This window comes from Melospiza melodia, chromosome 22, assembly GCF_035770615.1.
Source record: "Melospiza melodia melodia isolate bMelMel2 chromosome 22, bMelMel2.pri, whole genome shotgun sequence".
NCBI lineage: Eukaryota > Metazoa > Chordata > Aves > Passeriformes > Passerellidae > Melospiza > Melospiza melodia.
The window spans coordinates 13,198,885-13,211,934 of record NC_086215.1 but is presented as its reverse complement, the minus strand read 5'-3'; the positions used below and the strand labels follow the sequence as shown (position 1 = coordinate 13,211,934).

Below are 13,050 nucleotides of genomic sequence, written 5' to 3'. Positions count from 1 at the left end.
CCCTCTCCTATCCCTGCCAATAACTAGGTGAGAAACAACCAGCTTACTCTTTTTTCAGTGATAAAACGCATTGCCTTTCCCTCCCCAGGAGAGTACCTGCCCTGCTCTGCAGCACCTGGAGCTCTGGCCTTCAGGTGAGGACATCTGCTACTTGATTTCAGGTTTCTTCACTCAGAGGAACCTCCAAGGATCTGCTTTGATCCTGTTGGACCACAGACATTAAATTTGGGCCTCAAAATCAGTAACTGGCGCCGACCTTTTCAAGCAACACCCAGTGGAGCAGATGGCAGTGACCCCCATTCCTGTTACAGGCCCTCAAAGAGATGCCTGGGGTGCCTGGGCTGTGCTGGCTGGAGCAGAGGAGCAATCCTTCTCCCCCACAGGCACAGCTCACGAAGCTGCAGCACAGGGCAGTCCCCAGCGCAGGAGCTGCTGGGAAGGCTGTGAAACAAATCCTGGCAGAGCAGCTGGATGAATACTCAGTTTAATTTAAGATCGAACACTCACAAGTCCAACTACAAAGTGGTCTCACTTGGGGCATTCTTGTAGCTTTTGCTTTAATTGAGTAAAATTCTAGAGGTCAAATTTCACCCTCAGTAGAAGGATGTCTCAAGGTTTCCAGCATTTCTAGTGGAAAAACCCCAGAGCAGAGCCCACTTGCTCTGAGAATCGCATGATGGTTCATCAGGGCTTTTTCTCCTCGACGTGTTGCCCATTTTATTAACTTCTGCTTTGCTTTAAAAAAAGAGGCATCTACCATTTTGCTTCCCTAAAGAAGCTCATGTTATAATTCAAGTGTCAGGACAGATTAAGTTAAATGTGCTGTGTGATTCCCAAAGGAAAACAAACTTCCAAACATCCTCTGTTTGCCTTGTTCCATGTCATGGATTGCATTAGAGCTGAACATGTAATTCTGTCGCCTAATGTGTTAAAGTTGGCAGGAATTTTGCTCTCTGTGCAAGGTGAGAAATTACTGAGCTAACAAAACATTTCGTTTCCCCCTCCTTGCGTTCCTTCTTTATGAGATTCTGAATGTGACATTTTCACAAAAAATCCCTACACTTATTTGTGAAAAATGTATATTAAAACCAAAACACATCAAATGGAAAGAAATCACAGATGGTTTTATTCACAAGCAGCAGAATTAATGGCCTTCCCTACTCTTTATAAATATTGGAAGCAGATGAGTTCATTACTATTTCACTCTAATAAAGAAAACCTGCTTGATTTTGACAAGACATCTACTTATCTAGTGTTTTCTACTGAATAATAAATCTATTTTCTTTGAAAAATAAAAGTTATCAATAAACAAAAACCTGCCTGGAAAATTTGCCAATCAAAAAACCCCCAAACCTCTTCATTTCTGATAGCGCCGAAATGGAATTTGAGGGATTTTGAAAATGTCACTAATTTTCAGACTAGAAAGTTTTGAAATGTTTACTTTGTGGTTGTCTTAAATTTTTACATCTTTCAACAAAGCAAGCAGAAAAGTGAAAACATCTGAAAAGGCTTTTGAAAAGAAAAGAGTCAGCACAAGCTGGATGAAGCTGTGGGCTCCTTTATCTTCCAGAAATGCGCACACATGGAGCAGAGTTTATGAGGGTTTTTTTAACCCGGCATTCAAACACTTCCCAGTTCACAATCCTGGCTCCATCATGTTTGCCAGAGCTTCAAAGTGCTGCTGGCAGCTTTTCCTGCGCTGGGATAAAACATCTTACCCAGGGGAAGCAAAAGCTGAGTCATTTTTAACCCCAAACAACATTCACTGATGTGGTCATCTTGTTAGTCATGGAAATCCTGTGTTAGCTCTGTTTGTGCTTCTTTCAACACTTATTAACCAAGGAGCGAGGAGGTTTTATTTTAAACTGCAGAAGATGTTTATCCTCCCTAGGGCCATGACAATCAGTTACATGGCTTATCCATCATTCCAGAGAAAGGAAAGGATTTTGAGAAACTCCCCAGGCAAGTTAATTTTTAAAGCTGTAGGAGGGAGCGGAGAAAAGAAAACAAAACACCACCAAAGCCACCGGCTCACAAAGCCCCAAGAGCCTCTGATGACACCAGGACTGCGCCAGCCGCCCCCAGCCCCTGCTGCTCCCCTCAGGCACTGGGAGCATTTCCCTGGGCAGGAATGGCCACAGGACCCCTCAGAGAAACCACTGCTCCCACGTCTCACAGCACTAAGCACAGCACAGTTAGACATTTTCCTCAGAAACCAAATTCCGTGAATGATGGATGTGAGCCAGCTCCAGTGCCCGTGCTGGGGTGAGGGCTCCCAGGCACGGGGAGTGCTGTGCCACAGGACTGAGCCACAGCCCTGGCAGCAGGTGGAGAGAGCCCTGGAGCCACGGGCTGGCACGGGATGGGCCCACTCTGCTTCATGTCCTCCCCACACCCCTCCTCCCCAGCCAGGACATTCTATCAGGTGCCACTGACAGCTCCCACGGCAGCCACAAGACGCTGCTTCTGAGTTTTTTGTGGAACAAGTGGTACCGCTTTCAAAAGGTTATAAAAACATATGCCTGAAGAGAATGTCGGGAACTTGGGTATTAATCTCCCTTAATTCAAAGAGCACTCAAAATAAGCGAGACAGAAATACTGTCTGGGGTGAGAAGATGCCAGAGGTCAGATTGTGCACCACTAGCTTGGGTCAAGTTCAGAAGAATAATAACTTAGCACAAAGAAAAACAATTTTCAGTGTAGTGCAGTATTAGCGTCCCCTGGCTGAGCAGCCCATTTCCCTCAGGGTTTGCTGCCCCAGCCATGCAGGTACCAGCCCACGCTGCTGCCCCAGCCTGCACTGGTGCCCCAGCCATGCAGGTACCAGCCTGCACTGGTGCCAGAGTGGTCACTGCAGCCCAGGGGGCTGAGCCCAGGGTGCCAGTGCTGCCCTCGGTGCTGCCAGCCCCATCGCTGGGCTGAGGATTGCTCCAGCCAGGCTTCGCCCAATCCTGCCCCATAAAACATGTCACTTGAGTTTGTTTTCATTTTGCAGCATACCTGTACAGCAAGACATTTTGGACAAATTTTTCAAGGCTTCCTTACATCCAATTTCCAAGGAAAAAAGCACACAAACAAGAGCACATTCCCTGTAGGGGATCATGTTGCCACCTCTGTAGTTCACTCTTCCAATCCAGGTAGTTGTTTCAGTCAGAAAATTAAAACACAAAAGCACACAGAATTATCTGATTAAAACAAGTTTCATTTAACAAATTATATTAAGAATACAGACGGAGTTATCACACAATGAAACTTCCCTTTGTAAAATACAGGAGGGTCATCTAAAATAAATATAAAACATAGTAACATTCATAAGATTAATGCACAGTAAAATCACTTTCAGTAACCCAACCATCTTAGAAAACCACCTTACAACTGCAAAAAAGGTTTCTCTCTGCCATTTGTACGATGACATTTAAATCTGTTGCTGTTAGGAAACAATTTCACAACAAACGACCAGAATAGCCCAAGTGTTTGGTTTCCCTGTGGTGAATGAAGGGAGCAGCACCTCGCAGAGCTTGTTTGTGAGCAGAGGAGCAGCTCTGCCCCCTGCGTGCCCCTCTGCTGGGGGATTGCCGGCAAGGCTCCGAGGCTGAGGTAATCACCGGTGGGTGTAGTGAGGCTCCTGCCTTTGGGAGGAGCAGGAGCAGCTCGGGGGCACAGCTGGGCACACAGACCGAGCCAGCTGGGGAGCAGCGGGGCGGTGAGGCCAGCGCGGCACTGCCGGCTCCGTCCCGGCCCACTCTGCCAGGACATTCCAGGCCCCGCAGAGGAGGAGGTGCCGAGGCCTGGGAGGCATGCCCTGGCCACCAGCACCTACCTGGCACGTGCAGTGCCCATGACAGGAATTCTCCAGGCTCGGCAGCATGTGGGTTCAGTCTGGAGAGCTCAGGACACTGAGGGAGCAGCGGTGGGTGTGAAACCAAACAAGCCCAATGCTACAGACTACCAACAACCTCCCACAGCACAGGAGGCTCCCAGCCAGGAAACCTCCAACAAACACCGCGGGGACACGCAGGGACAGTCACAGGAAAAGTCTGACACAGTTTACTCCTATGGAACTACAGATATGAGGTGCTCCCATAAGGGAAGACACCTGCTACAACTATTCACACTCGAATTTTATCACGAAGTTCACACTCTACATCACTTTCTGGACTAACTTCTTGCCTTCCCATGATCAACACAGCAGAAAGCACAGCCTGGCCTGGGTGGCCACAAGTCACCTTGGCGCATGACCAGCTTCTTGCCGTGAGGAATCCAGGAGGCAGCGTGTCACTAGGAATTCACATCAGAAGGCATATTTTACAGTAAGCAAACCCCTCACTGCTGCTTTTCTGTCTCTGTTGCAGATGTATAACAATTTGGCAAACTAACTTCTCCATCAGCCACAAGATTAAACTACCTAGAGACCAGTTTTGTTCTACAAATTCAGGCAAGATAGCCAAGAACATCTGGTAAAGCTCTGCAAATTCGCTTCTGTTGCTTTCCACTGACTCCTCCCCTCCCCTTATGCTGCAGAAGGCTTCTCCTCAGCCAGACAACATCCACATCAGACACCCTGGACGTTTATTGCCTGGGCCAATTCCTCCACAGTCACCTCTCGGACAGGGAGGGAGATGCAGAGATGCAGGTACTGGCCATGGCACATGCCAGCATGGAGGACTCACTGTAAGGATGCAAGGACCAGCCTTGCAATGAGCTGCCGTGAGTACTAAAGTCATGGAGCGGCCAATAAAACCTTCCAGTGGAAATGCTGACCTGACAGCCCTGGTCTCAGGAATTCAGCAGTGCAATAAAAAAAGCTTCCTCTGATCAGTGGACTGAGAAGTTGACACAGTCAACCACCCTGCACGGTGTCTCGCTGTGCTTCCAAGCACTGGCTCTGAGCCCTCGACCTTTTGGAGCTGCCTAGTTTTGGAGCCTGAGAGCTCAGCTGGCTCTCAGCAGGTGCAGCTTTTTTTCAGAACACCTTCATTGTGTTTGCCCCACAGGAACTGCATCTGTCCTGTCTGTGCATTTGAACCAGGCTGTCCCCGCAGTGCCGTGGTGCAGGACCACACCATGGAGAGCAAGCTCATCTCTCATGGCTCTTTGCAGGTGAATCCTGAAGGAGCTTTGCTGGCCCAGTGTTAGAGAGGGAGAAGTAAGTACACAAATATATCCTGAAGATGTAGATGCCTGTCCCAGCCACGTATGCTGCCAGTGTTTCAAGTATCCAGTGTTTCCTGTAGGTCACTGCAGAGCAAGCTGAGCAAACCTAGCAGTTGGTATAAGTTCTAAAGCACTGATTTTCTCTTACAAAAGGGACTTGGAGCTCTGCACCCATTTTCCCAGATGTACCCAGGGAGTGTGGCACAGAGTGTAGGGCTCGTGGCTCTCCGAACCTGCTCCTTGCTGAGCCCCCTGTTGGCTATGCAGGCAGCCCTGCCCTCCTGGGAAGAGGTGGCTCCAGAAGGGGCTCCTGGCAGCCGCCTCTCCATCTCCCAGTGGCAGGCACTGCCCTGGAGCTCTGCAGACTGTGCTGCACCCTGTGCAGCCCTTGTTCCTCCACCAGGAGCAGGGAAGGTCAGCTCTCATCCCAGAGCTATGGGGAACGCACTGCCGCAGATGGCTCCTGCCTACCTGCCGTGACCACTGAGCCACAGGAGAAGCTATAAACGGATGTCACAGAAAACTACAGAACAAATTACAAGCAGAAAAATAGAAAGACAAAAGATGGATGAGATGGGCACAGCACTACGGCACAGAGTGGATTTGAACTTGAAGTGAACCTGAGCCGAATGACCAAGCTGCCATGGTATGTTCATTTGTCGACGTCGGCATCATCAATCTGGCCTTTGTGAAGCCTGGCAGTGAGGTCTGGCTTTTCTTTACTGCAGGATAAATAACAACTAAAAATGGTGGTGCAAGCTCCAAGTAAACGAGCACTTCCAGGGGGTCACCCGAGGGCTCCAGAGCTGGTGCACAGCTTTAACGCTTTTGCCCAGGAACAACGTACATGCAACCAAATTGGCCTCTGCCCTCCAACCACATGGCCACTCTGCAGACACAGCTCCAGAAAATTATTTACCTGATCGGAAGAAGCTGAAGCAAAGATCTGGACTCAGTTTGTCCCAAATGTATTTTGTGCTCTTCATCCCAGCAGTACAGTGTGGTGCCTTAAAACCAGAAATGAATCTTTGGACAAGAATTATTTTACTTATGTACAAATAAAAAATATTAGCTGACAGTACAAATACTGCTGTTAGTTACCACTCTGTGCAACTAGCAAATGCCAGATCAATCCAAGGGAGTGCAAAGTAGGTTGGGGCACATGTACGACCCAGGCTGAGAGCAACAGCACTGTTACTGTTACCATGGCAATTGCATTTCAGTGGGGTCAGGGAATCAGTATTTTACAATACAAAAAATTGTACATTTTAACTCTTACTCCAAAATTGCCATTTTGCTGCCATGATGTATGTTTGTTCTACAGCAGAGACTTGAAAGAGCAGCACAGAGTCAGATGGGCACTTGTAAATAACTTATTACAGCAATGGACTTCTCCAAGACATGCCTTTAGCTTGGGAGCAAGCCTGGTCAGCGATCACAGGGAGGCAGAGGTCAGGGTTTAATGCATCCCGTTCTCATCCTGTGCCATGTCAGTCTTCAGTGCTTCCCCATGAGTGCCCAGGAAACAGGCACATCTCTTGTTTTAGCAGCTAGCAGGGAACACGTTAGAGAACTGTCTCAATGATGGGCAGGTGATGGCATCCCAGCTGTCAGCAGGTCCACAGGCAGCTTGGCTGGGGTCTGCCAGGGTGTCGCTGCCAGCATCCATCCATCCATCCAGAAACACAGGAGGCTTGCTGCCCTAGATCCGTATGGACAGACGGACACCCTGTGCAAAGCGAAGGTGCTTCATCTCAGGACCTGCAGTGCACCTTGGGCACCCTGCCTGCCCGGCCAGTGCCCAGGGAGAGCCAGGGGCCCTGGCTCCCCAAGCCTAGGCGAATCCAGTGACCACAGTGGATCTGAGACTGATCCCAGCCACAGCAGAACTTCTGTGCCCAGACCGTGGCAGAGGGATTGGCATTCACTGCAGCTGGGTTCTGCACTGGCCTGGGTGCCACAGGAGCCTCCTGCTGCACGGTATGGAGAGCCAAGCAGCTCCACAGCAGCTTGTGTGGCAGTACCCAGCCATGCCTTCCACTGCTCCTTTCAGGGGTAAGATCTCTCCATGCTCCGCAAGCTCCCGGCTGTGTTCGCAGAGGTTTGCTACAGCTCTGGATTCTGTGACTGTCCTGCAGCAGGGTTACAAAGTGGGGATGAGCAAGGGGCTGCGCCAGGCTCCCAGTCCTCAGTCCTGTACTCACGTGGAGAGGGGTGTGCGGCGGGGTGGGGGCAGCTGCCCAGGTGCCCGCGGTGGAGCGGTGTGTGCAGGGCGGTGCAGCGCGGCGTGGCCGGACACGGGGAGGCGCGGGATGGTTCCGTGGCTGTGTCCCGTGCCCTGCTCAGTAGTATGCACGCACACACGCTCCGGCCGCGGCCCTCAGGACGGCGGCACCGGCGGGCAGCGGGTGGGGCTGGGCGGCAGGCGGGCTGCCGCGCTCTGCTCCGTCCGGAAGCTGTAGTCGTACTGTGGGGCAAAGCAGAGAGAGGGAACTGCAGCACTGACCACACAACACTGCCCACACCTGTGCTGGGACAGTGCGAGAAGCAGAAAAATGAGAGAAAAACCTGGGCTGACAACAGCTGGCCCAGGTAGGGCCATGCCAGGTGAACCTGCTGGTACCAACTGAGCCCACATCAGTGACCTCCCCAGGCAGGGCTCACCCCCTCCCCAAAACCCCGCATTAACACAAATGCGACCACGCTCATCCTGTCCATAAAGCAGCTAGTCAGAAACATTCCCCCTGGCAAGTTTACTCAAGCTGCTACCATCAGAATTAACGTTTTTTGTTGGCAAGAGGGTGAAAGTCCCTACATTCACACCCCTTGGGCCCACGGTGTCACTGCAGACAGGGGACATCCCTCGCAGGCTGGCGTGCACTGTAGCAGTGCCATCTCGTGGCACGCTGTCAGCCGCACCCGCCGGCCCGCGGCCACCCCGCCGCTGCCAGGGCACCCCAGGACAGGCCGGGGTAGCGGTGGCTGTCCCGTGGCAGGCGGGTGGCCAAAGCAACACCATGTGTTGGGGATACCGAGGCAGGAGCTGCCTGCGACCGTGGCACACGCACTGCAACAGCCCCGTACACGGACTCTCCTCCATGCATCTCCCAGTGCCGCATTTGTGGCCTTTGGAATCTCACAAACATGTCCCCCTGTGTGCTCCTCACAGCCAAACCAGGACAAGGGATGTGCTGCCAGCAGGGCGGTCGGGGCAGCCATCAGCCATGCCGGTACCTGGCCCAGGGCCGTGCCAGCTGTACCAGGGCCGTGCCACTTCCACCCGACGCCGACCTCCTTTTGGTGCCGGCTCGGGAGGACACCGGCGCGACGCTGAGCTACGGGAGCCCCGCTCCTGCCGAGCGCACAGGGCCGGCCATGGCGATGGATCCCCGGCGAGGCGGCCAGGGGCCGGCAGGGGGCGCCGCGGCTTCGTGCCGGGCCGGGCGGGAACGGGGCAACCCGGGCTGTGCCCGGCCTGTACCGGGACTGTGCCCGGGGCCTGTGCCCGGGCTATACCGGGGCTGTGCCCGGCCTGTACCCAGGCTGTACTGGGGCCTGTACCAGAGCCTGTACCCAGGTTGTACTGGGGCTGTACTGGAGCTGTACCGGGGCTGTGCCCAGGTTACACCAGGGGCTGCATCAGAGTCTGTACCCAGGCTGTACCGGGTCCGGTACCCAGGCTGTACCCAGCCTGTACTGGAGCTGTACCAGGGGCTGTGCCCAGGTTACACCAGGGGCTGCATCAGAGTCTGTACCCGGGCTGTACCACAGCCTGTACCCAGGCTGTATTGGGGGCTGTACCGGGGCCTGTACCACAGCCTGTACCCAGGCTGTACCAGGGCTGTACCAGGGGCTGTGCCCAGGTTATACCAGGGGCTATATCAGAGCCTGTACCCAGGCTGTACCGGGCCTTTACTCCCCGGGGCCGCACCTCCCTGTCGCGATGCTGCAGCCGCTGGCATGCAATAGGCCTCATTTTTCAACACCCAAACGCATAAAGATGTCAGCTCAAACTGTTTACTAATTAACACTTAAAAAGACACAAATTAGATATGCGTGGCTAAGAGCAATTATAATCAAGACGAATCTCTCCAGTCATTGGGGAACTGAGGAAACTCCTAATTGCTGGAACCAATGTTTTAAAATCTGAAATCATGCCAGTTAGCAAATATGTTCATTTAAAGAACATTTCATGTGACTGCACTCAGGAGAATTGACTACAAACATGCAAACAAGGAAAAATATTTCTGTGTAAAATTAAAATTTTAAGCTCTTCTAGATTTACGACTTCTTCATTAAATATATTTGCAAAAAGCAGCCCATGAAAACTTGTAGCAATTCAGTGGTTAAATGAACTGCCTTCCTTATCACTTTAAAAGGAATGATGAATATTGGATGCTCCCTTTACTAATTAGACTCTCTAGACTTTTTACACCACGCCAAGTGCAAATGAAGACAGGGTGCACCCTGCCAGCGGCCAGCCCGCTGCCCTCGCTGCACAGCACTAGCCACAGAGCTGGGAACAGGGACAGTGCCACCACCCTGGCTGCCACCTGCACCTGCCCAGGCGCCTGCTCAGCGACTCTACCCTACCCAGGGCAGGCAGGGGTAAAGGACAAACCCCCAGAGCCCTGATGGGAGACTGGCAGCAGCACTGTCTGTCCTACATCCACCACATTAGCCATGAAGAGATGGCACGTGCTGCTTACACCTGCACCTCACCACCTCTTCATAGCCCAGCTCTCTGAGCACTGCCCCGGGCACAGCTGTGCCATCCTGGGGCAACAAGAGCAGTTCAGGTGCAGTCCAGGATTTGCACCTATTTCCATCATTTTCTGACAGGGTAGAGTCCTGAAATTCAGCTGCCTGCAGCTTGGAGGATGGGTGCATACATCTGCAAATGTGGTGACAGAGAACAGTAATTCTTAGAATTCTTTGGGAATATTTTTTGCAAGGCATCTTGCTCCAGGGAGAATGTTCTGGCTGCTTTGGATATCCAGAAGATTTGCTGTAATGGTGCTATTGCTTGCAAGGGAAATAAAGCCATGCCGAAATTCACAATATTTATATGTGTAGCTCTCTATGTGCAGACAAGATGCTTCATCAAGGAATATGGGCTGCATAATCATACTTTTCATTACGCTGGAACGCACACAGCCTGCTACAGAGCAGGAGCTATGGGAGAGCAGGCAGGTCTTGGCCTCTCCTCGCTGCCCACAGAAATGATTGCAGTGCTGGTGTCCCCACTCTCCACAGGCCTGTGAGGGCACAAGCAGGGCTGTGCAGCCCAGCCCTCCCCAGGCAGCCCCCAGGCTGCCAGACCTCTCCCACACCAGGCAACGCACAGAGATGATGCAGAAGCAAATTCAGCACCACATGGATTCCCCATGGCCAAAGGGACCATCTGCTCCCTGGCCAGCTCAGGGCAGGAGCAGGACAGCAGCCGGGCACGGGGAAGGGCTGCCAGCCCTGAGCACCCCCTGCTCCCAGGGTCCCAAACAGAGGGGTGGCATGTGTGCCACGTGGCAGACTGCAGTGCCCGAGGCAGTGGGTGCATCTGTCAGCCACTGGCCCTGTCAGGCAGCATCCTCAGATCCACCACTGCAGCCACTGCAGTCCCACAGGGCGCCTGCAAAACCCCTGCCAACTGGGCCTGACCATCTTCTTGTACTCAGACAAAACTTTCAGGCACAAGAGGGTGGATCTGGGAGAGACAAGAAAAGTATTTTCCATAAGGGAAGGGCTCTTAAAAACAAGTGAACACAGCCCTCATCATTTGCTCAGTGCCTGGCTGGCTACTTACCTCCTTTTCAATTTCTGCAAGGGTTTTGATTGTGATACCCAAGAGATCAACCGGCTGCATCTGGCAAGAAAGAAACAAAAATGTCAGATTCAGGGTCAGGGAGGGGGTGTCTGTTTGTTTGTTTGTTTGTTGTTTTGTTCTGTTTCAAGTCGCAAACACTCCATCACCAGAGATTTAGAGGCACCATCTGTAAACACAGGCACGATCCTGTTCCTCGTTCCAGCAGGAGAGCGAACAGCAGACGGTGGGCTGGGGCTCCCAGCTCCAGCCCTGCTCTCCCTCAGCACGACAGCTGACACTCACCCTGGTGCTGCTCCGTGCAGGCAGGGTGGGTCTGCAGCACTGGACGGGTTCTGTGGCTGCAGCACGAGGCGTGAGCAGCACCAGCTGCAGGAAGCCCTGACCAAACTGACCATATGGTGGCAATGGTGTCTAAAGGATCCGCGGGGAGGATTAGCACAACCTAATCTCTCTGCATTTGTCCTCACAGCAGGGACTTCAGATTTCTGGGAATAATGGCCCATAAACAACCCTCTCAGAAAGCAAGGGATGTGAAAAACCGCTATCAGCAGGAAGAAGAAAGCAAAACGCTGGAGCACTACTGAAAAATCAGACACAGCTGATGGCCCAGTGTTTGCCTTAACAGCTTCCTGTAAATTGATTTTTAAAAAGATGCTGCTTTAGGATCAGATGGATCTGGGAACTGATTTGGATGCTGAATCTTTGAGCTCTGGATCATGAACCTTACCAAGCACGGGTCCAGTGACACCCAGAGGTCACAGGAGCAGCATTTCTGTTTGGTGAAGCAGACGTGCCCTGCCGTGCAGGCAGCAGCACCCGCTGTGGAGCAGGCACCACCCAGTGCCCTGTCAGGCTCACCCGCAGCCAGGCAGCACCCTGGGGCAGCTGATGGCACAGGAGTGCACTGTGCCATTACCACTGCCCCCAACTTCTGCAGTGACAGCAGGAAGTAGTAAAGTTGCTGGCACTATGCCATCCTCACAGCAGGTAAATGCAGGAGAGCTCCACCTCTGCAGCTTTCTTTACAATCTATGCTAAGAAATTAGAAATGCTTTCAGCACCAGGGAGTCCCATTGCCATTCCTATTTTTGATGGTAATAAACCTTGAAATCCCAGGACAATTCAGTTTTAGAAGCAATCTGGCAAAAGCCTTTCCCATCTAACGGGCAGCTATTGTGACATGCAACCTTGGCCCATCTCAAGCACTGGGTATGTATTTGGCCCCACCACAGAACAGCTCCCAGAAGCAGCTAATTTGTCTTGATGTTTTGTGATCGCTCCCCATGAAACAATGGATTTCAGACACTGGAGAACAACAAACTCACCCCTTCAGGAGCACAGGCAAACTTCTCCGAAATCATAAAAGGCACTCCATCCATTGCTGAAAAGGACAAGACATCACATGTGACGTTTCCAGCTGCCTTCTGACATGCAACTTCACACATTCCCAGTGACAGATCAAGTGTTCACAGCACTGACACATGACTGATTGCTCCCAAACGTTACTGCCAGCCTTTTTCTCCCTCTAAACTGCCAGTGGTTTCTTTACATTTAAGACATAGCTGGGTCAGTCCCTACCAAGCCAGGAATCCAACAAATTTTCCTTGCTCTATCCATATACAATTTCATGGCCTCAATTTTGCATTTTCCAGTTTTGTGCAGCTGGCAAAGCAGGACAGTATTTGAAACTAGAAGGACACAACTTCTATTAATCGCCTCCTCACCAAACCAGTTCAGCACGCGGTGGTGTCTGAGCAAGAGGATAAGGGACAGCTGGTTCAGGGGACTTGCAGCCCCCAAAGCAGACAACACCACCACCTGTGTACCAAGCAGGTAAGCTGCCAGCACCTGGGTAGGATGATGACAAACACCTGGGGCCAAGCACCCTAGCCTGGCTGCTGCTAGTGTAAACTCAACACTGAGCAGCAGCTCAGACACTTGCAAACCACATCTGGAGGATGTAAACCAGTGGAATATGAAGACAGACATGAGGACACGACACCACAGTCTCATGTCACATGGCCCAGCTTTTTCTGTAGCATAACCTTAATGATACTCAGAGCACTGTTTGC

The 13,050-nt window shown here is 51.8% G+C and overlaps 1 protein-coding gene across 4 annotated transcripts in view; it reads right to left on the bottom strand.

Annotated features, from left to right (window-relative positions):
- Nucleotides 1-3,181: 3,181 nt before the first annotated feature.
- Nucleotides 3,182-13,050, bottom strand: part of MVB12B (multivesicular body subunit 12B) — a 52,403-nt gene continuing 42,534 nt past the window's right edge. For 3 of the 4 annotated variants that reach the window (XM_063174797.1, XM_063174795.1, XM_063174796.1), the window contains exons 9-11: nt 12,304-12,359; nt 10,958-11,017; nt 3,182-7,621 (exon numbers count right to left, since the gene is read on the bottom strand). In XM_063174797.1, the coding sequence (XP_063030867.1) occupies nt 7,535-7,621; nt 10,958-11,017; nt 12,304-12,359 (203 nt within the window). In that variant the 3' untranslated portion in view covers nt 3,182-7,534. Of the gene's footprint in view, nt 7,685-10,953; nt 11,018-12,303; nt 12,360-13,050 lie in introns of all 4 variants that reach the window. The other variant, XM_063174798.1, reaches the window with a different exon arrangement.